At 37.5% G+C, this 27,177-nt stretch overlaps 1 protein-coding gene and 1 non-coding gene across 2 annotated transcripts; one reads left to right on the top strand and one right to left on the bottom strand.

Moving 5' to 3' along the window:
* Positions 1 to 12,950: 12,950 nt before the first annotated feature.
* On the top strand, positions 12,951 to 16,034 carry LOC121248245 (receptor-like protein kinase FERONIA). Its single transcript, XM_041146647.1, has 2 exons — positions 12,951 to 15,770; positions 15,970 to 16,034. Exon 1 carries the CDS (start codon positions 13,065 to 13,067, stop codon positions 15,762 to 15,764), a length of 2,700 nt encoding a protein of 899 aa, XP_041002581.1. The 5' UTR covers positions 12,951 to 13,064; the 3' UTR covers positions 15,765 to 15,770; positions 15,970 to 16,034.
* An 8,546-nt stretch (positions 16,035 to 24,580) lies between these two features.
* Positions 24,581 to 24,676, bottom strand: LOC121251281. The gene has a single exon (XR_005937950.1). It is a non-coding gene; the product is annotated as a small nucleolar RNA snoR97 (small nucleolar RNA).
* Between the last annotated feature and the right edge of the window lie 2,501 nt (positions 24,677 to 27,177).

Below are 27,177 nucleotides of genomic sequence, written 5' to 3'. Positions count from 1 at the left end.
ATCAATACAAATTTATAATTTAGCTATATTCATAAAAAAATCTTTCATATTAGATTAGCTAAAAAGTTAAAGTTCAACATTTGATCTACATTAAATTTGAACTCCTCTCTAAACTTCGTGAGTCACTATTTACTTTTGAAATATTTATTTTATTATTTCTTGTACATTTCCTCTCTTTCCCTCATTATTTCTCTTTCTTCGTCTAATTCTCTCGTTTTCATTTTCTTTTATCCCGAGATTGTAGTACCAGGAGTTAGGCAAGACTGGTGGACTAGAAGGAGACTGGCATACACGAGCCTGGTGGTGGACTCGATCTCCATCGCCATAGCTAGAGTATGCCCGCGCAAGCTTCCGGACTCTTGGAGTTGAACTCGAAAGTCCTATAACTGCTTCTCCAGCGAAAGGGACGAACTGGGAACTTAGGATTCACCACCACCCGCCATCGAAGAGGAGCAGAGAGAGAGAGAGAGACATGGAGAGAGAGAAAATCGCGAAAGGGACGAACTGCGAGCTTGGGCTTCTCCGCAAGGTTGCGCATTCCTCCACAAATCCATCACAAGAAAATCGCGATTTGGGTATTTTTTACAAACTAATTTGCGATTTTGACGAACTGTGATTTGCGATTTTGATGAAATGTGATTTGCAATTTTGATTGCGATTTTGATTAACTGTGATTTGCGATTTTGACAAACTGTGATTTGCGATTTTGATGAAATGTAATTTGCAATTTTGATTGCGATTTTGATGAATTGTGATTTGCGATTTCAATTGCAATTTTGATGAACTGTGATTTGATGAACTGTGATTTTCGATTTTAGGTAGTACTATCGGTTTCTTCTAGTTTTGAGGCACTTCCTGTTTATGAATTGTGAATGTTAAATTTGTATCACATGCACATACTTTTTTGAGTTTATTTGATGCTTATCAATGGAGTTATGTTAAGTGAGGGATGCTGAATGAGGTTGGCTACCCAGGTAGAAGAGAAGAGAAGAGAAGAGAAGAAACGATTTTTTTTTTTTTTTTTTCAGGGGAGGGGGTTCTGTACGAGTAAGGGATTTAATTGGGGGATATTTTTTTGGGCCTTATTTGTCATATTTTGAGATGCAATTAATCTAATATTAGCAATGTTTGTTTCTTCATATGGTTGATACAAGATTTGGTTCTACTCATTTTGTCACACTTCTTTCCATTTCATGAAGTTTTGTTTAAGCTAAAAAACCGAGACATGAAGTTAGGATTTCACCTTTAGATATATATATATATATATATATAAATATATATATTTATATACATAAAGTTTAACATTTGTGGAGTTTTATAGTGTTGATATTTGCAAATTCAGTCACTAATAACATTTGTTCAATTAATCTACTTAGGAAGACTCTAGTGCCCTCTAATAACATCAGCAACAAGATGTCAATCTATCAAGATATCACAAGTAAATCGTATGCACAGTAGTATTGTATTGAGTGAGTTCTCAAGCATTGAAGTCCAAAAAATGACCCAAAGCCACCTCCCATTGAGTTCTCAAGTATTGTAAATGTCCTGACTCTGACCCACTGTTCTAGACCTGGTAGTATGTAGCTTTCTTTCTTAGTCTATTTAAAAAAAAAGAAAAAACATAATATTGCTCCTTGGAAATTTACTATTATAGGATTTGGTCTTGTATCATAAGTTGCCATGAGAAAATATGTGCTGCCTTCTGCAACTCACTTTACTGTTTCTTGCTTTTTGTATAGGAACATTATGAAATCCATCATCTTTACAGTTTGTGAGGTAGATTAACATTATATTCAAATGGTTAACATTATAAAATCCATGAGTTATGCATTGCATTTTTTATTGTGCACTTATAACTACTGGAGCTGGAATTGCATTTCTATAATTATTGTTATTAAAAACCAAGGCAACTAAAGCTGGAATCTTGTAAACGTGCTGGAATCTTGTGAGTTTGGACTTATATTGGGTAACTTTTCTGACTCCTTGAAAATTTAATCTTTTTCAAGGATGGATACACATTTTGAGGATGACTCCTTCTTCACCACTCTCTTGCAAAGTGGGAGAGAAGGTTGTACTAGCACCCCAATGCAACATTCTAATGTTGTGATCCACACAACCCCAACTGACGGTGAAAAGATGCATCATTCAAAAAAAGTTCAAAGAGGTGCATCTTTCACTGTAGAGGAGGATAATCTCATCGTCTCAACTTGGCTCAACATTAGCATCAATGCGATAAGGGATAATGATCAAAAATCAACTCAAATGTGGAAAAGAATTACCACATTTTATCATGAATAGAAAAAACCAAACATTGCTGACCGTTCTGAGGGCTCATTGATGAATCGATGGTCTATGATTCAAAAATTGACAAATAAGTTCTGTGCATATATAGCACAAGTAGAGTCATTGCACCCGAGTGGTGCAACCGAACAAGACAAGGTATGCACCATTTTGTTTTAATTATGAATTTATGTTGGACTTATTTATGAACTAACAAATATTCATTTACCTTCGTAGATTGAGAATGCAAAGATGTTGTAAAAAGAGATGGTAGGGTCTAATTTCACAATGGAGCATTATTGGTGTCTTTTGAGACACCAACCAAAATGGCAGCAACACATATCTACATTTGGTAAGAAGAGAAAGCCACAAGAAAATTATGTTGGTGAAGTTGATGTTGATTTAGCCGAAGAGGACTTGGAGGTTCTTACTGAGAGACCTCCAGGCAAAAAAGCTGAGAAAGAAAGGGAGAGGAAATGGAAGTCGATGGAAGGCAAAGAGATAGAGATCAAAACAACGTTGGCTAAAATGACTAAAGATAGAGCGACGACCATAGAAGAGCGGAGAAATGCTATGTTGAAGGCAGACGAAAAAAGTGAGAAAGTATTTGAACTAAAGAAGAAGAAGTTTGAACTAGAGGAGAAGAAGTTTGAACTAGAGAAGAAGAATTTTGAACTAAAGATAATGATGTTAGATGTACGTGGCATGAATGCCATGCAACAAGAATATTTTCGTAATATTCAATTAGCAATTTTTGAGAATTCGAAGTCCCATTCCGGATGTACATCTACATCTCCTTCGACACCTTATAGAGGTGTCTAACTTCTAGTATTGGTAGTACTAAATTTTTTGAGAATTTAGTGGCTGCCCAGTCATATGTGGGCTGGATAAATATGTGGCTGAGTAGCAACTAAATTAATGGACTATTAGTGATCTGATATGGGATAATTAGTGAACTGTTTTGACTACTTGTGGTCTGATATGGAGTAATTAGTGGATTGTATAGGCTACTTCTGATCTGATATGGAGTAATTAGTGGACTGTATTGGCTACTTGTGATCTATATTGGCAATTTGTGATCTGTTTTGGATAATTTATGGACTGTCTTAGCAATTTGTGAATTGCTTTAGGGTAATTAGTGGACTGCTTTGGGAATTTCTGAATTGTTTTTGGGATATGTTGTGAATTGTTTTAGCTCATTTGTGATCTGTATTGGCAATTTGTGAACTGTTTTAGGGTAATTAGTGGACTGTCTTAGCAATTTGTGAACTGTTTTAGGGTAATTAGTGGACTGCTCTGGGAATTTCTGAACTATTTTTGGGATTTGTTGTGGACTGTTTTGGGTATTTGTGAACAATTTTGGATAATTTATGGACTGTCTTAGCAATTTGTGAACTGTTTTAGGGTAATTAGTGGACTGCTTTAGGAATTTCTGAACTGTTTTGGGGTTATTTGTAAACTGTTTTGGGTTAATTTGTGGACTGTTTTGAAAATTTCTGGACTGTTTTGGTTGGTATAATAAGTTGTTGGCATGTTTGTTGGCTTCAACCACAATTCTAAATGTAAATGTTGGGTAGAAGAAATGTTGGTATATTTGTATATGTGATTGTTGGGTGAATGGTTGACAAAATATATTTATTAAATAATTAGGTTGAGAGAAAAAATAGTTGAAAAATAAGAATTTTATTTATTAATAAAGTTATTAATTAATATATATTTGTAAAATATTAAAAAAAATTATATATTATTAAAATATATAATATTTTATTATTATTTAGACTTTAAGATAGCTAGTCCAATGTGGACTAGTCTAGCTATAAATCCATGTTATAGCCAAAATCTAACATCCTAGCTAAATTTTAAACTTGGCAATGGCTAGGCCATTGCCAATGCTTTTACAAGTGATTATTAGACGTGCCCACCAAAATATGAATCATAATATAAATAATTATTTTTTAAACATTTTTTATTATTAAAAAAATTTATTAATAATCACTTTTTTAATTATTAAAAAATAAAAATAAAAATAAATAAATAAACATATTTAATAAGCATACTTAATAATCATATTATCGTTATTTTAATGCGCAGTTGAATGCAAACCAGGGCATGATAAATATTCGCTCTAATCTCCGCCATTGATATGACATATCTCGTAACGTAACAGTGTTTATCTTGCTTGCATTTGCTTGGTGAAGACCAGCAGCATGCTTTATCAGGTTAATTACGTGCATCGGATGGTTAGAATCAGAGTGGCCCACGTAATTTAAAAAAGAACAAAAGAAAAACCAGTTTAATAGACAGTATAAATTAAAGCTACATTTTCTAAGCCCACTCAACCGTAAGGACCACACCATTTATACTTGGTGGATGTTCCAGGCCACTACAGTACATACACATGCAGATTGATCCCTAGCTTGTCCCTCAGTTAGTCGATCATTCCATGAAAATGGGCGGGTGGTCCGCCCTAGCCAATGACCGAAAGGTGTGGTCCAATTTTACATGTCACTACAAATTAAAAATTAAAACAAAAAATAATTAAGAAAAAAAATGCTTGAGCAAATTACCCTCGCAAACAAAACGTTAAAAAGAAAATTTGGAGCCATTTGGAGGTGCGTGACCCATGAATAAATAAGTCCATCTGATTTGAAATGGATACTAAATATCAAATAGATCTATTTAGTATAAATTATAGGGTATTTTATTCATAATATCTAAAAGTAGTTGAATTTACAATAACTATTGTATTTTTGTATTCATTTCATTTTAGGGTTCTGAAATCCCTTTATCTAGCATCTCTTTTTTTCATTTCGTTAAAAAATTGACCGTCGATCAGGGTCGACGATGAAACTAATGGTCATATCAGTTTTTCATCATACTTATAATATACTCACCCAAACACAATCAACATTTATAATTCTTTTCTTAAAAAAAAAAATGCAAACTAATGGTGACTGTTGGCCACCGGACTCTGGCCTGCAAATTGTTAATTGGATTCCAAACAAACTTCGAGTGATGGCTGGCAAATAAATCATGACTAAAAGACTCTTTAAAAAAATATTTAATATTAGAATTTTTAAGAGTTTAGAGTTTTGAATTTTAGAGTTTCGAATTTTTCCTTTAAAAATAATTTAACTCTGTGGTTTTGTTTTTGTAAAAATGTTGAATAATCTACCATGAGATGGTAACGTATGATTGAAGAGTAGTGTAAAAGGGGCTATATCGTGTATGGAATATTTTTGAAAAGTTAAGAGTGTCCAACTTGCTTACACCTTTGAGAACATATACATCACAACAATTCACAAAACACTTGGAAAAGACAACATTTTTGGGAGTGTATATATATATATATACATATATATTTTTATGGGTTTTGATTTTCTTGGATTTCATAATAATTGGGTTTTGGCGTTGGCACAAGGCTTACAAAATTGGGTAGAAAAATCGACGCATTTACACTCTATAAAGTCACCAAGAACTTTCTTAACGTTGCACAACACTACAAAGTATGTATACCCCATGAAGTTGCCAAGAACTTTCTTCTAAAATAGAGGGTAGCTATATAGAATATAATAAAAAATAATAATATTTTCTTATGAAATGAAACTATCACATAAGCTGGTAGTAAAATAAGTTGTAAAATAGTTACACGAATCTCATTATTTTATAAGAAAAATTTTATTGATCATCATTCTCATGCAACATAATTTTTTTTATTTTTTTCTCTTATTAAAATATGTGGTATATAAATGATGAAAACGTAAGAGAATTCAATAAGTTTTAAAAAAATAAAATCAAATAAAAAAATATAGTGTGTAGATATGATGAATAGCAAATCTTATTTTAATATATTTTAAAATTTGATTAACATACGTAACTCAAGCCTAGAAATATTCTTTGGACACCCTGTACAAACTTAAAAGTCTTCCAATCTAAATAGCTTAAAGGGTACAACAATTATGAGTGGCCCTTGGCCCTCACTTATGACTACAGCCAGCCTTATTACCGAGAAGTCCAACTCAACACCAAGAAAACCTAGCCCATAGCTATTACCAACGGGATAACTATCATATCAATGGCAAGGGATAGAATGGGTGATCATTCAAATCTACTAAGAGATGAACCCTAATCTCTAGATTTGAATTCAAATAAAGGATAACTATTATCTGATAAGATAATAAAGATAACTCATAGAACTCTATATAAAGGAAATACCCAGGTAAGTAGAGGATGTAATTGTTTTGGTTATTATTATTTAAAAAAGTCACTGACTTAGGCATCAGAGGTGTTCCTTTGAACCCCCAAGCTTTCCACTCTTTGGTTGTAGGTGATCGTAAGGTGGTGGCGGTGAAACACGTCCACAACAGTTGGCACCATCTGTGGAATTTCTTAAGTCTCACACTTAACGTACATTTCACATGCTCATCACCACACGGTCTCAAGCAACTAGAGATCAGGGAGAAACTTCACAAAACATGGAGGAGAAACTTGCGGAAATGAAAGGAATAATAAAGAAACTTTCTACAGAGGTGGACTTACTGCGTAAGGAAAACGAGACTCTTAAGTCACGAAACGGGCCGTCAGGAGAGGATACTACACCCAGTCAGGCCAACAGGGTAGAAGTGGAGGCGAGCAATGCGGGCAAAGGCCATCAGGAGGATGAGGAAGCAAAAAAGTTGCACCACGATGTACGGAGCTTGATGGACAAGTATGAGGAGACGGCCAAAAAGATAGGGACGTCATCTTCGGTCGATCAGTTGTTGTCCAGCACAAATCTACCATTTTCTACAGAAATTATGACGATGCCTCTGCTCGCTAAATTTAAAGTCCCGTTGATAGATCTGTATGATGGCTCAAAAGATCTCGTGGAACACCTTAAGACTTTCAAAGCCCATATGAAGCTTCACGGATTCCCAAGAGAGATTGCGTGCAGAGCCTTCCCTTTGACTCAAAAGGAATCGGCAAGAGGATGGTTTGGTGCACTACAACTGAATTCCATAGAAAATTTTGAAGAATTGGGGCCGACAGTTTTTGACCCAATTCATGGCGAGTAGAAGGCGTAGGAGGCCTGCCACATACTTGTTAATTGTCAAACAGTGAGAGGATGAAAATTTGAAAGCATATTTGACACGCTTCAATAAAGAGAAGACGACATCTAATATCAAGACGAGAAAATCATATTGGCGACATTGCTGGGAGGTATTTGGTCAATGAGCCCTTTTGTGGCCGAGCTAAAACCCCTTCCACTTTATGGGAGTTCATGGATAGGACTGATGATTTTGTTAATGCTGAAGACACCTTGATCGCCTTAACCGCCCAGCCAGAAAGTAGGAGTAAACTAGAACAAAGAGGAGGACAGAGGAGAGATCGAGATGGAGGCCAAAATGTGAAAAGAGACCAACAGGAGCCAAGGCGGGAGAGTAACTTAAGAAGGCATAATGGTGGTTATGTGCACTATTTAGAGAAAACAAAAGAAGAAGAATCGGACAACGATAACGAGCGGCAAGCTGAGAAGTACTACACTTATCACAAGACAACGGGACACAGAATCGAGGATTGCTACAACTTGAAACGAAAACTAGAAGAGAAGAGGGGAAGTGGCAAGTTGGAACGCTTGATCGCCCAGAACATCAACCCTCCACAGCATACGAACAAATGGAAAATTGAGCACAAAAAAATGAAGAAGTAAGAGCCCTAGGCAACAGGAATCACCAGGAAGGGAGAGAAGGTCAAATGAAACTTGAGACCGAAGAGCAAGAGAAAATGAAAACCACAGGAACCCACCATTGGGCGAAATACACACGATCGCCGGTGGATATGCATGGGGTGGCCCAACTTCCTTAGGAAGAAAGGCCTACGCGAGATGAGCAAGATACAAAGAAGTTTAAAATGTGGAGAGACCCACCAAACAGCCCCGGGCACAGGTGTCCCCCACGATATCTTTCGATGACAAGGATTGCCGAGGGGTTGTATATCCCCATGATGATGCTTTGATAGTAAAAATGTTGGTTGCAACTTTTAGCACTAGGAGAATATTAATTGACAATGGAAGTTCGGTGGATATTCTATTCTAGGACGTTTTCAGCAAAATGGGAATCTGCGAAGATCAGTTGAAACCAGTACCAACTACGTTGAAAGGTTTCATTGGAGATGCGGCGCAACCGATGGGGTCCATTACATTGCCAATATCTATGGGCGTTGACCCTTATGTCGCCACGGTGATGACTGAGTTTTTAGTAGTAAGAACTCAGTCAGCATATAATGCGATCATTGGGAGACCAACATTAAATACTTTAAAAGCTATCACCTCGACTTATCATCTCAAAATGAAGTTCCTGACAAGAGCAAGGATAGACGAGGTGCATAACGAGCAGGTCTTAGCCAGAGAATGTTATGTACAAGAACTCATACCGGATCAAAGAGAGGTAAGCATTGTGGATACTAAAGAACATATGGTCCTCCCACTAAGGCCCCAAGTAATGATAACGGAGCTAGAAACTAGAGATGAGGATGCTCTAATGCACGGGGAGGCAGATGTGCCCCTGGAGTTGGTCACTCTTGAACAGAATCATCTTGAGAGCCATATAAAGATCGAAACTAAATTGGCAAAAAAGGAAAGATAACAACTAATAGATTTCCTTTTAGTAAATATGCCCGGGATAGGCGACGAGATCATCAAACACAAGTTGAACGTAGACCCAAAAGCAAGCCCAGTAAAATAAAAAGAGAGAAACTTCTTCACCAAGAAATACGAAGCAATAGTAGAGGAAGTGGATCAGTTACTAGCAGCTTGATTTATCAAAGAAGCACAGTATTCAGAGTGGCTATCATACGTAGTGTTAGTAAAGAAGTCCAACAGGACATGGTGAATGTGTGTAGATTTCACCGATCTCAACAAGTCTTGTCCAAAAGACATTTTTCCACTACCGCGGATAGATATCATATTAGATGCAATAGCAAGCCATAAGATGTCAAGTTTTATGGATGCCTATTTAGGATAAAACCAAATCAAGATGAAGGAGGCTGATCAAGAGAAAACTGCTTTCATAACCGATCGAGGGTTATACTGCTATAAGGTGATGCCTTTCGGCTTGAAGAATGCCGGGGCGACTTACCAAAGGTTGGTGAAAAAAATGTTTAAAGATCAGATCGGAAGAAACATGGAGGTGTATGTCGATGATCTCCTAGTGAAAAGCATAGAGTTTGACCAACACGTGGAAGACCTTAGGGAGGCTTTTCATGTTTTGTATCAGTACCAAATGAAGCTCAATCCAACAAAATGTGCATTCGTAGTGCAGTCGGGAAAGTTCCTCGGTTTTATGGTGTCAGAGAGAGGAATCAAAGCAAACCCCGAGAAACTCAGAGCTATAATAGAGATGAAGTCTCCCACAAGCCTGAACGAAATACAGAAACTGGCAGGCAAGATCGCAACTCTTAACAGGTTTGTATCCCGATCAATGGATAAATGTATTCCTTTCTTTCAAGTACTTAAAAAAGCACGAGAGTGGGATGCCAGGTGTGAGGAAGCATTTATCCAGCTAAAAGAATATTTGGTCAAACCACCATTACTCAGTCACACCAAATCGGGAGAGCCATTATCGTTGTACTTAGCAGTGACTCCAGACGCCATGTCAGCAGCACTGGTGCGAGAGGAAAGGAAAGAGCAAAAGCAAGTGTATTACGTAAGCAAAGTGTTGGGAGGAGCAGAGACTAGATATCCAAAGGCCGAGTTGGTCGCCTTCGCCATAGTAGTAGCAGCAAGGCGATTACGACCTTATTTCCATGCACATCCAATAAAAATGATCACCTCTTCACCTCTACAAAAGATTTTGCAGAAACTAGACACCTTGGAATGATTGGTAAAATGGTCAATTGAACTAAGTGAGTACAACATCAGTTACATACCAAAAAGCGTTGTGAAAGGACAAATTTTAGCCGACTTTGTAGCAGAGTTTTCAATTTTCAGATAAGAAGTCCATAAACCGCATGAGAGGAATCCATGACAAGTATATGTAGATGGGTCAGCCTGCCAAGCAAGTGGAGGAGCCGGTGTGTACATAGTAACGAGTAATGGGAAAGAATCGTACCACGTAGTACGATTAGAGTTTAAAGTGACAAGCAACGAAGCTGAATATGAAGCAGTACTCGTCGGTGTGGCGATCACGAGGGTATTAGGAGGCGAAGAAGTTGAGATAAAAGTATATTCACAGGTAGTAGTCGGGCAAGTCACAGGGGAGTATTTGGAGAGGGGATCCAAGCTAATAAAAACCTTCACCAAGTCTAGGAGCAGAGCAAAGGCTTCAAATACTTTCGAATCGAGAAGATATCTCGAGGAGACAATTTCAAAGTTGACCGATTGGCACGCACAGCCTCAACAAAGCAAGAAGAAGCATTACCGTGGAAAGTTGAATTACAAACGATGGCTAGTCCAACAGTAGGAGAAGAAAGCTTGCAGATCGGAGAAAGTACGCTAGGGTGGGCGGATGATATAAAAAGGTATTTGAAGACAGGTGATTTTCCCCCATCTCGGAAAGAGGTGGAAAAGTTAAAAAGTAGGGCAACATGGTTCACCATAGTTGACAGAGTGCTCTACAGGCATGGTTTTTCAAACCCATTATTACGATGTATAACAAAAGAGGAAACATAATTTGTGATTAAAGAAATACACGAGGGGATTTGCAGGAGTCATTCGGCGAGGACGATCACTCGCCGCAAAAGATTGTAAGAGCAATGTACTATTGGCCAAACGCACTCAAAGATGCGAAGGAGTTCGCGAAAAAGTGTGTCCAGTGCCAGGTTCATGCACCAATCCTAGGTGCACCTTCTGAAGAGCTGTGATCCATAACGTCCGCATGGTCATTCGCCCAATAGGGAGTAGACTTGGTGGGCCCTATGCCCCCCAGTAAAGGAGGAACTAAGTTCATCATTGTGGCCTGATTACTTTACAAAGTGGGTAGAAATTGAGGCGATGACTACCCTAACCGCCTAAAGTGTAACAAAGTTCTTGTGGAAGACAGTAGTATGCAGGTTCGGGATTCTACTAAGAGATGAACCCTCATCTTTAGATTTTAATTCAAATAAATGATAACCATTATCTGATAAGAGAATAAAGATAACTCATAGAGTTTTATATAAAGGAAAAATTCAAGTAAGTAGAGGATGAAATTGTTTTGGTTATTATTATCTAAAAGAGTCACCGACTTAGGCATTAGAGGCGTTCTCTTGAACTCCCAAACTTTCTACTCTTTGATTGTAAGTGATTGTAAGATGATGACGGTGAAACACGTCCTATGATTGTGAGACCACATTTTACACTGTTTTAATTGCTAAAAGGAAAAGTCTACTCAAGTTTTTTCAAGCAATTAGACAAATATCTCTGGTGGGGTAGCATTTTCGATGTCACATAATATTCATACAACTAAGCGCACGGCACTCGGTTTGATTTGTGATTGTGACACCTGACCCAATATTATGTTAGGTTGACTATTCTAATTTGATTTCTTACTAATTAAACGTAGATTACTATAGAAAAGTATACGTGTGAGGAGGATGAAAGGGACTGTGCAGCTAATGCTGAATCTAGGGGGGAAAAAGAGAGTTAAAAAGTAGCTTCATTTCAGCTACCCAAATTTTGTACAAAGAGAGAAAGAGTAGAGAGGTATTTGGCATTAATTTGCCATTTAGCAGATGAACGTCGTCTGTGCATGCAGGCTTCATAATATGGCGTGAACGGAACGTTTACGACTGGACTCAACTAATTTGTAGATTGCAGCCAGACAATGTTAAATATTAAAAACAGCGTCGGCCCCTCACACATTACCTTGAGGATCACATTGTACTATATCTCCTCTCATCACCACACAATTTGACTGGATCAAATAATTCAGTGTCATATATATATGAAGATAAAGAGAAAAGTTCTTTACTGAAGTTTTTTACTGTTGCAGTCGAGCACTGCAATTTGCTTACAGTAATTACTGTTGCAACTATCGATTAACAGTAATTAAATATTGTAATTGTATAAGCAGATTTTGTTGTAAAAGATTGATTAATTACTGAATAATTCTTAAGTAAAGCAAAAAAGTATGAAATGTATTAAATGAAAAATCTACTATGCCCTTCCTAATTGGCTGTTCAAGTTGACCGTTAAACAAATTTTTTATTTATTTAGTAATTAAGAAAATAATTTTAAGTGTATTGAGATATTTTTTTAAAAATATTTAAATATATTAAAAAATATAAAAAAAAAAAAACCAAAATATAAGAAGCGGTAACTTGAGCCTCCGGCAGAATAGCCAGACTTATATTAAATGAAAGAATGATATTAACATTCAGCATTGAGCCTTTTCATTTCTATATTTTTTTATTTTTAATGAAAGGAGACTCGGCGAGTCAGAAAAAATTTCTCTTTAGGTTTGATTTGAAAATATAACTCATTTTAATTTATTATTATAATTTTTTTAAATTTTAATATAAAATATAATAAATAATTTAATTTTTAAAATTTTTAAATAATAATAATAATAAATAATATTTTAATAATATTTTATAAACTTAACCAAACATCCAAACGCACCCGTCTCTTTTGCCTATCTATCTGATCATGACCCATTGTTTGTATTTTATTAAAAAACATTTTCACAACTAGCGAAGACTTTTCCACTGTTCAATGACCCACAGCCCACGGGAAACTCCTCACCGTCTCCCTCGCTCGATTTGTGTTTTCTACATAGCAGACTCTAAACTTTATCAAAGTACCTCCTCTGTGTCTTCTCACTGCTACAATGAGGACCCCACTCCTACCATCTTTTGCCGCTCTCTGCCTTGTCGTCATCTTGCTGCACCACATGATCAGCACCGTCGCCGGTAACTACACACCAGTCGACCAAATTCTCCTCAACTGTGGTTTCTCTGGAAATTCAACTGCATCAGATGCTCGGATCTGGATTGGAGACGTGAACTCAAAATTTCTCACTCACGAACAATCACAAAGCCAGTCATCTCTTACCAGCACAGTTAAAGAAGCGCCGAATGTCCCCCAAGTGCCTTTTACCGATGCAAGGCTATCTCTAGCCCCGTTCACCTACGTATTCCCCGTCACTGCGGGCCAAAAATTCGTTCGACTATACTTTTACCCCGCTTCCTACTCCAACTTCGATCGCTCTAATGCCCTCTTCTCTGTCAAAGTTGGTGGTTTTACCCTTCTTAGCAACTTCAACGCTTCACTTAACGCAGATGCCGGTTCTGGACCTACCATATCCAGAGAATACTGTGTCAATATCGAAGAAGATCAGAGGTTGAACATAACCTTCACCCCATCTTCGAACGTTTCTAATTCCTATGCTTTTATCAACGGAATCGAAATCTTGTCGATGCCTACTAATCTCTATTACACTCCTGCTGACGATCAAGGGTTTGATTTTATCGGCCAGCAGAACCAGTACCGCATCGAGAACAGCACTTCTCTCGAGATGGTATACAGATTAAACGTTGGAGGGAAAACCATCTCATCCGCTGATGACACCGGAATGTTCCGGGGATGGCAAGACGACCTCAGTTACTTAAAAGAATATAGAAAGTTATTCTTACCTTTTAACAAAACTATCAAACTGAAGTTTACCGTCATACCCCAGTACACTGCACCAGAAGATGTCTATCGCACTGCCCGAACCCTGGGGAATGACTCAACTATCAACCTGAGCTACAATCTCACTTGGCAATTCCCCGTAGATTCTGGGTTTCAGTACCTCATTAGGCTGCATTTCTGCGAGTTTCAACCCGAAATTATTCAAGCGTCAGACAGAAAATTCCATATTTTCATAGCAAATCAAACCACCGATGAAGCAGCGGACGTGATTTTGTGGAGTGGTGGAAATGGTGTGCCCGTGTATAAAGACTACGCCGTTTCGATGCGTGCAGGAACCGAGAAGAAAGTGAATCTCACTGTCGCAATAGGAGCCGAACCGCAAAGGTCGAAGACTTCATACCAGGATGCAATCTTGAACGGCGTCGAAATCTTTAAAGTAAGCGACTATAACGGCAATCTTGCAGGACCCAACCCCGATCCACTTCCACCGAACCCTCCAACAATTGCGCCACCAGTACAGGCAAAAAGCTCGAAAGGGAATAAAACAACAATATTTGCTGCCGCCGCTGGTGGAGTCGCCGGATTTATTCTTCTCTCAATTCTCGGCTTCTTGATTCTCCGGAGGGGAAAGAGAGTCAAGGACTCGGGCTCCAGTGATGGGACCTACTGGTGGGGTCCATTTTCGTTCACTACGACCAAGTCAACAAAGACCCGCAAGTCGTCTCTACCATCCGCTCTGAGTCGATACTTTTCATTGGCAGAGATTAAAGCAGCCACTAACAACTTCGACGACACTTTCATTATTGGTGTTGGGGGGTTTGGTAACGTTTACAAAGGCTTTATAGACGGTGGGGACCGCCCAGTGGCAATCAAGCGTTTGGTGCCAGGTTCTCAACAGGGAGTACACGAGTTCGAGACCGAGATCGAGCTGCTCTCACAACTCCGCCATCTGCATCTTGTTTCTTTGATTGGATATTGTAACGATGGTATGGAGATGATTCTCGTCTACGATTATATGGCCCGCGGAACCCTACGTGATCATCTCTACAAGTCCAATAATCCTCCTCTCTCATGGAAGCAGCGTCTTCAGGTTTGCATCGGTGCAGCACGAGGTTTGAGCTATCTACATACAGGTGCGAAACAAACGATCATTCATCGTGACGTGAAAACCACAAATATCTTACTGGATGAGGAATGGGTAGCCAAGGTGTCTGATTTCGGGTTGTCCAGAACGGGACCCACCGGCGTGTCTAAGGCCCATGTTAGCACTGTCGTCAAGGGTAGCTTTGGGTATCTAGATCCCGAGTATTACAGGCGACAACAATTGACGGAGAAATCCGACGTGTATTCATTCGGAGTTGTCCTGTGTGAAGTGTTGTCTGCAAGGCCACCAATATTGAAAACTGTTGAGAAGAAGCAAGTGAGCCTTGCAGAGTGGGCCCGCCAAAGCTCTCGCAATGGAAAGTTTGATCAGATTGTTGATCCAACTTTGAAGGGTCAAATTGCGACCGAGTGTTTGAATAAATTTGGTGAGGTTGCTGTGAGTTGTTTGCATGACAGTGGAGTCGAACGTCCATCGATGAATGATGTGGTGTGGGGCCTTGAGTTCGCATTGCAATTGCAAGAGAGTATTGAAAAAGTAGGCAAGCCTGATCATGTGGTTGAATTGGAGATGAATGATGCTGAGAAGGCTCTGTTGCCTCAATCCAAGAGTGATGATAGTAATAACATGTTCAGTAGTAGCGGTGGGCAAGTGTCAAGTATATACAGCAATAGCGAGGTGACGATGACAAGTAGTGGAGATCAGCAAAGTTTTAGCAGTACCAATAAGGATTCAGATAGACTGGTGTCCTCTGGAGCTGTGTTTTCTGAGATTATGAATCCTCAAGGACGGTAAAAGAAGGTACTTATTGCTATATTGATCAGTATACTATTGCTTTGTTTATATATTTAGAATAATGTATATATTATTTAGAGACAGGATGACAGTGTTAATGCAAGTATGTGATAAAATTAGTTGGAAGGGATTAAATTATCGGGATTTTAGTCTGCGTGAATAAAGGTATTGATGCTCAAGTACTGTATCTAATCATGTATTCCAGGGGTTTTGGTTTCTTTCAAAGAACAAAACATGGATATGCGAAAGATAATCTACAGTTCTGTGTAACATCAACAGTCCTGCATTCAATCTGTTTTTTGGGGTTCTCGATCTGTATTAGGTGTATTTGGTATCTTCATTGAGCATTATAATTTTATTACTGTTAAGCCCAGTCGGAAGGAACCAATTTTATTGATTGTTCTCTTCCTCGAAAAAAAAAAAAACAATTTTTACTCTTCTTTTTGGTTATAGGAAAACAAAAAGAGAAATGCTATTTATCATTTCATATATACATTAATATATGATTTATTATTTTTTATCCTTCTATTTAAACATATATATTGTATGTATCTTAAATAGAAGTCAGAATGATAAAAATAATCAATCACATATTTAAAAAAAAATGATAAATCAATATGTATTTGTAAAGCTCCAAACCCGGGTGGCTTGGAGAATTTCTACGTGTCACTCATAAACATATCTCCCAATACATCCAAAGAATAAACTCCAAAAAAAACTTCATAAATGGAATCAATCTCAAATCTTCTCAATAATCTCATTACAAACTCCACACAATCTTTACTGCAATAAAGATAAATCAAAGGGGTCCATAACTTTCCGATAATCATAACAAACTAACTAAATATTTCATAAATCTTACTAAACTCAAGAAATAAATAAAACCCAAAGATATTAAATCTAAGAACACCAGAAGTCCTTCTTCTACCAACATCTCCTCAGCTTAGACTCAACCAACATTCTAATCCAGGTCCTCATTTGGACTCACCACATCATCTGAAAAATATTATAATGATAGGGGGGTGAGTCATCAACAACTCAGTAAGCATAAATCATATGCTAGTGTGCCAACATGAGCATTTATCAAGGAGAGTATGCAGAACAAAATATTTTTCAGAGTTATCATGCAGAACAGAACATATTTTCAAAATATCCGAGCGATGGTTTTTAAACAAGTAAAACCCATGGTACTTTGGCATAACATAAACTGAGTATCATCGTCAAATCAAAACAGAGCATCAAACAGAGCAGAGACCATGTTTCACCCCCGTGGTAGGGTTGTGCTAACCCCGGTGGCCAAACCAGGCAGAGACAGAGGTGAAATCTTTTCTTTATTCTTCTCGGAGCCCCGAGTGTGCACACAGGAAAGACCACAATAAAACCACTTTGTTTCCAAAGTGGGTGCACTCAGAGACAGAGAAGTTGGTACCAACCCAAACAGAGCAGAGCATAACAGAGTAGAGCAGAGCAAAGCAGAGACAGAGTCAGATACGAAAACCAGTACACCATGCCAAAGGTTTTCAGATGTTATAACAAAATAATACAGAGTACCAAAATAGATGTTACACACGCTGAACACAAAAGCCAGAACATCTTTCTAAATAAATGTACAACTTTTCATATCCTCAATATCGCTCTTTTTCCAGATTTCAGAAATCACATGACAGAATTTAGCTCATGTCTACACAATGCATGCCAAAACATATTTTTCCTTTTTCACACAGATTTCATAAATAATGCAGATGAGTGACCGAGGTTGATCTTTATTTTCACAAGTTCCCAACATAACACAAAATATGCAAGTTTTTCATAAAATCAGCCTCAGTCTTATTAACTTGTATAAAACCTAGCATAGGAACCCCACTTACCTGACTCCTGCAGCGTATTATCTATGACTTGAATACGGTCTCTATCCGTCTCGCCACCTATTCACAAGATAATTTAAACTAAATATTAAAGTCCAACAATACACAATTGGTCTTAAACAACTCAAGACTCAAACTCTAGACCATAATTCAACGAGTTTAATCAAACTTAACTAGCCAAATAACAATCCGGACAGCCCACACGTCGACCCAAAATATTCTATACTAAACTCAGTATGTTGGTTATAAGTGGAGACTGATTTGGAACTGAAAAAGTGTTTGCTGAAAGTCAGCTCGACAGTTGGCTCGAGCCAAGTTCGCTCGACATACCGCTCGAGTGAAAGCAAGTTAGAGAGGTTCGCTCGAGTATCGCTGGACACTCCGCCCGAGCGAATGCAAGTCAGAGAGGTTCGCTCGAGTATCGCTCGACACTCCGCTCGAGCGAATGCAAGTCAGAGAGGTTCGCTCGAGTATCGCTCGACACTCCGCTCGAGCGAAGTACGCAGATTCTTGCCAACTTAACCAGTTTACACTACACAAAGCACTCATCTTTCCATTCCCAACTCCATAACATAAAGTATAAACTAATACCTCCAAATATTATCTCAACCACCAGTCCAACAATTCCACTACAATGAAACTGCAAATAATCCAAACCTAGGACAAAACACCAACCCGAAATACTCACCACGCAACAACCAGAAAAACTCACAAAAAGCTACTCAATCTCACAGCCAAAACAGATACTGCAGCAAAATGAAGATAATCCAAACCCAAAACTAAGAAGCAGAAATCGCACGGTTACAGAAGGAGAAACCGAAACTTGGATGAGAAAGAAACCCTTACCAGTCGAAAATGGAGGGGATGCGAATTGATGCCCGTGTGTTGCAGATGGAAACCGAAATGCAAAAATAGAGAGAAAACAGAGTGTAACAGACGGTGACACTCGGGAAACTAGAGGCAACGCAGCAACAGAAATCCACGTGAGGAGGTCTAGGGCAAGGGATTCGGAAAACTCAAACTAAAGCCAACAACAAGAAATAGAGATGAAACCGAAAAGAAAAGAGAGACGTGCGCGAGAGAGATGCGGGAGAAACTGAAACTGAAACAGAAAAATGCGGAAAGAAACGGAAGTTGAAGAAGAAAACACTCACCTCAAAAACGACATCGTTCAGGATTCTCACTAAACACGAAAATGGCTGGGCCATTTTCCCGCACTGATCCGGGCCACTTTGATGAAGAGGCAGGGCCTTACATATTAATTTGTGGGATAGAAAATGATAGAATTAATCTTCACAGCAGCTACTGTTTGGCTGCACATTTTGCACACATGACGTATAGACTGGAACACACTGAACCGGTTTGCTCCTCAGCCCTCATTCCCTCGTTCAACAATTTCGACCTTTCAAAACCCAAGCAAACCAGCCCCAAGCAAACCTCAGCCATCGAAGCAGATCCCCTCCGACCCCAAGCGAACCTCAGAGCCATCGAAGCAGAGCCCCCCCGATCTAAAGCGAACCTCATAGCCCCCTGACACCAAGCCCTCAAAGCCCTAAGCCCGAACCTCAGAGCCATTGAAGCCAACACAGCCACCGACCTCAGCCTTCAAAAAAGCCTGAGACTTTTTTGCATGTTGTATGGATTAGATTTTGATGAAAACCTTGTAAATTCTATGTTGCTAAATCAACTTGTGTAATGAAAACAGGTTGTGCACTTCTCTGTGTTTTGAAAACTTTTGCCAAGTCTTATGTAGTTGATCGACTATGATCATTTAATTTATAATTAAAGCAACACGAGTCTGGCATATTTTTTTTTTTTTTTGAGATTTTCATGCAAGGGGGGCTGAGGGTTCCTGTGGAGATTATTGGTGATTATAGAGATTATGCATTTATTAGATGTCTTTATACAGTGGCCGAAATTTTGAGAAAGAAATAGGTTGTGTTCCCTCTTGTATTGACATTGCTCAACCTGTATAAAATATGACCCACTTGGGCGCACATAAATAAACTTTATGTGATGCCGTATGCTACCATAGTTATTTGTCAAAGGGAATATCTGATTCCAACAGTCCAAAAAAAAAAAAAAAAATCCAGAATACATACAATTCTTTCACTTATGTATACATACAATTTAGCAAGAAGAACAAACAAATTATACAAAACTTTCACTAAACAGAGCTTTCACTAAACATAGGTGTATCCAGATATATACCATCAATTCTCATTGGTATCAAACAAAATAGTGACAAAATTGCCTGCACTAAATCAGCAACTCTAGTGCATACCATAAGCAACAAATATTTGTTCATAATGTTATATTGGCCATGATGATGGCAAGATCAGCACATCTTGCTTTTTATTTTAATAAAAAAAATATGTGCATAACGTCAGTGCCATGCTTGCATGATATAAAGGCAGAGAGCCACACTGCATTTATGGGGACATCCTGTTTGTTCACTTTCTGCCAAACTGATGAAAATGGAATGGCTCCGTCTCTAGAGAAAGCATACGCCATCCTACAAATGAATATTAAACAGTAAGTACGTAAGGGTTCAAAACTCTCTTGTTCAATCCTATCAAATGAAATAGGTTAGAAAATAGCCTACCTTGAGTTGCTAGTAACTGAACTCATACACAGAAAAATATGGCGACGGCAACCACTCCCAAGCAAATAATTCCCCCAACTCCATTGCCATATATATATTCTTAAATGCTAGGTAGATATCCCAATGGAGCTTATTATTTCTCTTGGTCCATTCTTATCAGCAGTGCATGGTAGAGTTAAATAACATCTGGAGTAACCTTGATATAGTGTGAACAAAGCAGTGTATTTTATTTATATTATATTGAGGAGATGAAAGGGGAAAATAGAGGAAAAAATGACAAGAAGAAACTCACCATATGAGCAGAGGCATCATACCAGAAAATAGCGTGTACTGACACAGGGAATGAGAATCATAAGAACAAATACACCTAAATATACCAAGAAACATCAGAGGTCTAAAAAAGAGATTGGCCCAAATAATAACATGGGGAAAAACTAGAAAAAGAAAAGAAACTTGCTGGTAAACACTTCATACCTACAATGTTCCATCCTGCAGCTAACTGTCCAAATAAAGATAACCAAGAGATTGGAAGATTGTTAATGATAGCATGTAGGAAAGACCAGTTAATTAACAAAGAGGACAACCTCATACATCCTTTACAAAGACCAGCTAATTAATAAATGAAACAGGCAGCATCATCTAGAATTTCTGCTTGAATTTCACCAGCTCTTTTTCTGTACCCATAGAATTTCTACCAAAACATTTCACTAGCCCCACATCTGTAGTCATATCAGTATGCATGCAAATAGATTCCTCCTCCAATTGCTCACAGTCTGGACAACCATTTGAGATTTAGCCAAATTTACAACACCAAATCTAAAATTTAAAAAGCAAAATTGAAAGAAGTAGCAATGGAGTCAGTTCTAAACTAATGCTAAGACAGCCATATCTCATGTCATGCAGTATGAATCCAACCCTCACTGGGAACCAATGAAACTTACCAATCAAGAAGATAACAACAAAACGGGAACAGAAAAACTTTATTGAAAAAATTTATGCAAACTTACCAACATCTGCAATTTCTTTCTCTAGTTGCGATAGTATAAAAAAAAACTTAATCAAAATATAAGCACTTAAAAGGATAAAGAATTACCATAAAAAAATCTATAAAATATCTATTTGTTACCTGTAGTTTTTAATGGATTTCAAAAGCAATAAAAGGCAACACAACTGATTTTTATAGGTACCCACAAAGAATTACAACATACTACATTAGAAAAACCTATATTACATTCTACAAATTCTTATTGTCAAAAATATGATATTCCACATAAGCCACCTCAATTTTAATTTTATAAGGTAGTTATAAGAACTTATTTGCAAGTTAGCCAGCACATACTCATGGTTGCTAAATGAAATCATCTGCTAGTCCCTAGTCAGGTATAGTTGAGCATTCTATTAAAAAAACACATGATTGATTTGCAGTATTGTTTATATCATTAACATATTTATTTACAAATCCTTACTAAAACAAACAAGTTCTAATCATGTCTTCAAAACCCAAGTTGTTAAAAAAAAATAGTTTACGAACCCTGTTTTTCTGGAAAGAACATTGATTTTCTCCATGCCCTAAGTCACAATACCCATCTTAGAAAACACAAATGGAATCTTTATGTACACATGAAGAATAGTTTACGGACCTTGTTTTCCTGGAAAGAACACTGATTTTCTCCATGCCCTAAGCTACAATACCCATCTCAAAAAACACAAAAATGAAATCTTTATGTACATATGAAGAACATAATAGTATGGAAAGGAAAATGGTACAATATTTACCTACGAAGTTGAGCAAAAAAACAGAGCATGCTATTGGAACTTCTCGCTGGTTTGGTCCGTTGAATCAGCTCATAGGGAGTGGCGGCGCTGGGCGGACGTAGGAGCGCCGCGGGGTTCACCGCGAGGAAGCCGTCTTGAGATGGTAGTGGGAAGACCTTTCCGACTACGGTTGGTGGCGTGGAAGGAGGGTGGTTTCGCAGGATTCAAGTCTGGTTTCCTCCGTTCAACGAGCTGGCAATGCTGGGCTGGGTTGGGCAGACGGAGGAGCGCCGCTCGATCGCATTGATGAGAGAGATGGCATCGTCGAGAGGCGCTGAGTAGAGGATGCTGAAGTGGGTTGGTGTCGAGGGAGGAGGGTGGTCTCGCAGGATGATTCGAATATGGATGAAAATTGGAACTGATTTTCAAATGGAGTCAAAACCTACGTTTTGATTAAAAAAGGAAAACTAAAAGCAGCCACTAGTGTGTGCACTGTGTACACCGCTACAGTGGATACTATATAGAAGGACTCAAAATGATAAGTAAAATTTTGTATTCTCAATTTGGTGTACAAAGCTATTTTCAAAAAAAAAAAAAAAAAGTGTATATAACACATAATTCACATTACTTAAATAATACTATTTAATTTATAAGATTTAAATTGGGTCATGGCCATATGTATGACTTGGGTTCTTTTTAAATTGTTGCTGTTATTATTTTATTTTTAGTTACTTAATTTTTAAAACTTATGTATACCACCACGTACACTAATTTCGTGAACTATGATTACATATGTTCCCTAAGATTAGGCACTCTACATTTGCCTACCATCAAGTTAATGAAAACTGAAAATAAATTATTGGTTCAATTCTTACCATTAAAATGGATGGAAAATAAGATACAATTGTTTTGGTCCTTTCTTGGTGAAAGAATGTTGTATATTATAATTTTTCAATCATTTGAGTGTGAAACATGCAAGGTTTTTTACTAGCAAGTAGCATGTCATCAACTTTCGGTTCAAATTAGAAAACAGAGAAATAAAAATGCTTGTCTACTTCGCCATTATAAAATCAAGTAAGAATAATTCTAAATAAAAACTTTCACTAAAACATTTACTGGTTTTGCCCAAGAATGGTTTTTGTGGCAAAAGGCATTGTTTTCATAAGAAATATCTTTTTCCCACCAACTCATGTCGTGGAAAGTTTGTGGAATAAAACTGGTTTGAAAAGCTATCTTTTGCCACGATTGCTTCAACTCATGGAAAAAAAACTTGGTTTCCCCACGAGAACATCTGAGGGTAAAGCTTAAATACTCGTAACAAATAGTCTGACAATTTTGGTGAATCTTGTGGAATAAAATACTATTTGCCACGAGATCTATTTTCGAAAAAAATGGAAATCCATTAAGATTGTTGGTGAAAAGTAATATAATTGGGCTACACTTTTTGCCACAACTGGTACATGCTGGTATTGATGACTTCCCATGAATGCTGCCTGTATGGAAAAGTAATGTTCTTTCCTATAGAAAAACATATTTCTATAAGTCCATCTCGAGAGTAAAAGTCTTTTTTCACAGAATTTTGTTATAAGAAAAAATTTTGATTTGAAGCTTTCCCCACGAACTATTACCATAACTATTTGAGCCATCTTATTTTTTCCTCCATGCACCAATGAAGCCACTGTACAATTCTAAATAACTTCAAATCATGCAAATCATATATATACATATAACAAAATGGACAATTGGAAATATGTCCAATAACTACTGTGATGAATTTCATAAATAATTCGTGGCAACATATATGTCCCAAGTCAACCTGCATATACAGGGAAATACATCATGTTCCAAAGTGGGATGTACAATAGGGAAGCCTACATGCATACTCAAAGTATTTTTCATAACATATATTAATATATGTTACAAAAATTATACTGCAACCCACTACAACATATATTTCCTATAACTACTTATATACAAATTCATAGCAGTATTAGACACATAGTTTCAAAGAATTTCATGTCGCTGAGACAAGTTCCAATTCATCTAGCTCCCCAAAGTCTAACACCACATAGCTTCTTCATCCATACATATTAGGGGCTGAGGGGTATCTGGGAAAGCAAAATTCATACATTAATTAGCTTATAAGAACCAGCTTCTAAAGTACTAGGACACACACACTCCATTCAATAATATAGAATGGTCATTTTTTATATCATGTGCTTCTTGATTTAATCAATCAAAATATCATGGACAACAAATTATATATATATATAGTAATTTTAAACAGTTGGAATTTCAGGTAAAACATAACATTTTTTTTAGCGTAATGATACGATTGCAACCGGTTCACTACTCCTTTACAACTTATACTATATTTGAATTTTTTTTTTTATCATTTTCTTTGAAATATTTTTTTTAACATCCTTAATTATTAAGAAAAAATTAAAAATATATATAATTTTACTAATAGTCACTTCCTTAACCATTAAGTAAAATTAAAAATAAAAAAAATTAAATATAAAAAGAGTATTAAATAGGTAGTAATCCGATCATTTTTTTTTTTTAGGTAATTAGTAATACAAGTCAGGAATATAGTGCATGCCGTTATTTAACTCCAGTCTCGTAAAGTGCAAGAGAAGAAGATGATGACCACCCAGAATTTCCGAGTTTAAAACATAACATTAAAAGCTTAATTATCATCATTAATTAAAACACGACTAAAAATTTAAGTGGTCTGAAAACATGATTTTCGTGCGAGGAGACTAAGAGTGATCATTCTAATTAAAATATAAGCACATCTCGTGGGCATGGTACTAGAGTACCAGTGCTTCACTTGGAAGTAATTCTTCCCTTAAATCAGCTGCATATGAAGAATATTGGCTATTAAGCCTACATATATCTATAGATGTATACATATATTACAAGAGGCAGCTTTCTGGGCGCCCAACCAGATTAAAAATTCCCATGCCCCAACTCTAATACCCACAAAAATCAATTTCAGTGGTGACCCACCAGTGCCCCCATCTATCCCATACCATATCCAAACTAAGAAAAACAAATGGTAACAATACGAATTAATTGGATGAGTAAAAACTAAAAGATCGAATATCATGCAGCATGTTCCTTTCATTCCACTAGCTACAATATTACAATATATTCCCATTTGTGTCCAGTCCACAAAGTATAGAAGGAATATTATTGCTAAGGAGGCATGCAGCTTATCATGCATCGTGGATAGAGTTACTTAGAAATATTAACCTCATAAATTCAAATAGAGAGTTACCGAGTTTACATCACGCATGAAATTTACTGCTTCTTACCTTTAAGTTCCTTCCAATTGTAGCCTCTACCCATTTGCTAGAACTATTGGCCTTTTCAATAGATGAAGAATGTTATCCTGGAACATGCATAGAATAAGAAACATAATATGTTTAATCTCCAGAATATGTATTCAATTTAGACAATACTACAAAATAATAGTTTAAACTAAGGAGAAGATAATCACCCCAATAAATTGTCATTCTAGATCCAAGATCTTCAACATAGTATATAAATGATATTCACTATATATATATATATATATATATATATATATATATAACCAAAATCCTAGCTTGTATAACATAGAATCCCTTGCCAATCATGACCACATAGAATGACCACAACACATACCACACTGCCCGGCAAAAGTACCAATGGATTTTAATCCAGTCCATCAAGGGGTGTTACTTCACACAAAAATCCCACAAAAATTCAAAATTTACCAAAAGAAGGCATCCTAAGCATGAGTCGCAATGTAGATCTAAGTTGTGCTATAACTCACTTCTAAAAGGAACTCGTGCATCAATTTGGAGTGAACACATGAAAAATTACCTTGAAGGTGCAGCTAACCAACCTTTCACATAGGCATTCCCATATTGGTTTCTCACTAGAGAATATTCCACCTACTCATACTCAATCCATATATTACTATCACTTAACTCAACTTACAAAATCACATCACAAACTGCCTATTAATCCTCATCACTTCACAACTACTAAACCCCTAGTCCACGTAAACTCCACATAGAACATATATGCAAATCCCATACTCCAAAATGTTTATACTTCACCTACAACTCCCATTCAATACCAACCCAACACATAGCTTCTTCTTAATTCATCGTAACCAACATATTCAATATATATGATTCTGTCCATATCAATTATACAACAACTCAAACACAATCACTAATTTTATAAGCTTCATTCACACAATACATTCAATGTACAAAATCTAGCTAGCAACTATACAACCATATAATGGTCCTTCAAGCTTCCACACAAAATCTACTCATCTAATCACATAAACATAGTAATCTAGGAAAGATAAAGGGAATAGGGATTATACCAAAAATTAATGATCTAGAGTCGTTGCTTGTTGGTTGCCGCTTGAGGTTGTACCAAAACATATTAAATCGGGTGGTTGGGCATGGATGCTCATGGTGGCTTGAGGTGCTGTTGTCATGGCTGATGCATAGTGTGGGGGTCGAGAGGAAGGTTTTGTTGGCTCACAAAAACCACAGTGGCTCGTGGTGGACTGGGTGTGAGGGAGGTGCTACCGGAGGTGGGGTTAAGTCATGATGGTGGGTTTTGATTTGGATTGTTGAGGCTGATCGCTCACGGCTTCAGTGTTTGTGGGGTTGCGTATGGCGATTGTGGTGTCATGGGTAGCTACCCTAGTGGTTGGAGGCGGCGCACGGCGTCGTTGGTAACTACAAATAGAGTGAAGGAGAGAAATCGAGGGAGTGAGATACGAGAAAAGAGAGGGATCAGGAGGAGGGAAGAGAGAGACATGACAACCTAGGTCTTAGGTTATGCATCGACAACAAAGTGGCAGAGAGAGGTGGCTGACGCAAGAGAAGAGAGGAAGGGGAGAAATTGGGTGGAGGGGAGGGAGATACCGAGAGATCTTTGCGGATGAGCGTGAAGCCGAGGGACAGGAGGGGTGGGTGGCCGAAGTCAGCGTGTTCGTAGAGGTGGTGCTGCTGGTGGCGGCGGCACAGGCTGGCTGGAAGTACGTTGGAGAGGCTACCTCTCTCTTTCTTTTCTTATTTCTTCACTTTTCCACCGGCGCTGTCTCCCACCCGTGCCTTTTGCAGAGATTTGAATGCCCTTGATTTCTATAAAAAGACCATTTTCACCCTTC

The sequence above is a fragment of the Juglans microcarpa x Juglans regia genome, chromosome 2D, assembly GCF_004785595.1.
Source record: "Juglans microcarpa x Juglans regia isolate MS1-56 chromosome 2D, Jm3101_v1.0, whole genome shotgun sequence".
Classification (NCBI taxonomy): Eukaryota; Viridiplantae; Streptophyta; class Magnoliopsida; order Fagales; family Juglandaceae; genus Juglans; species Juglans microcarpa x Juglans regia.
This window is presented reverse-complemented; position numbering and strand designations above follow the sequence as displayed.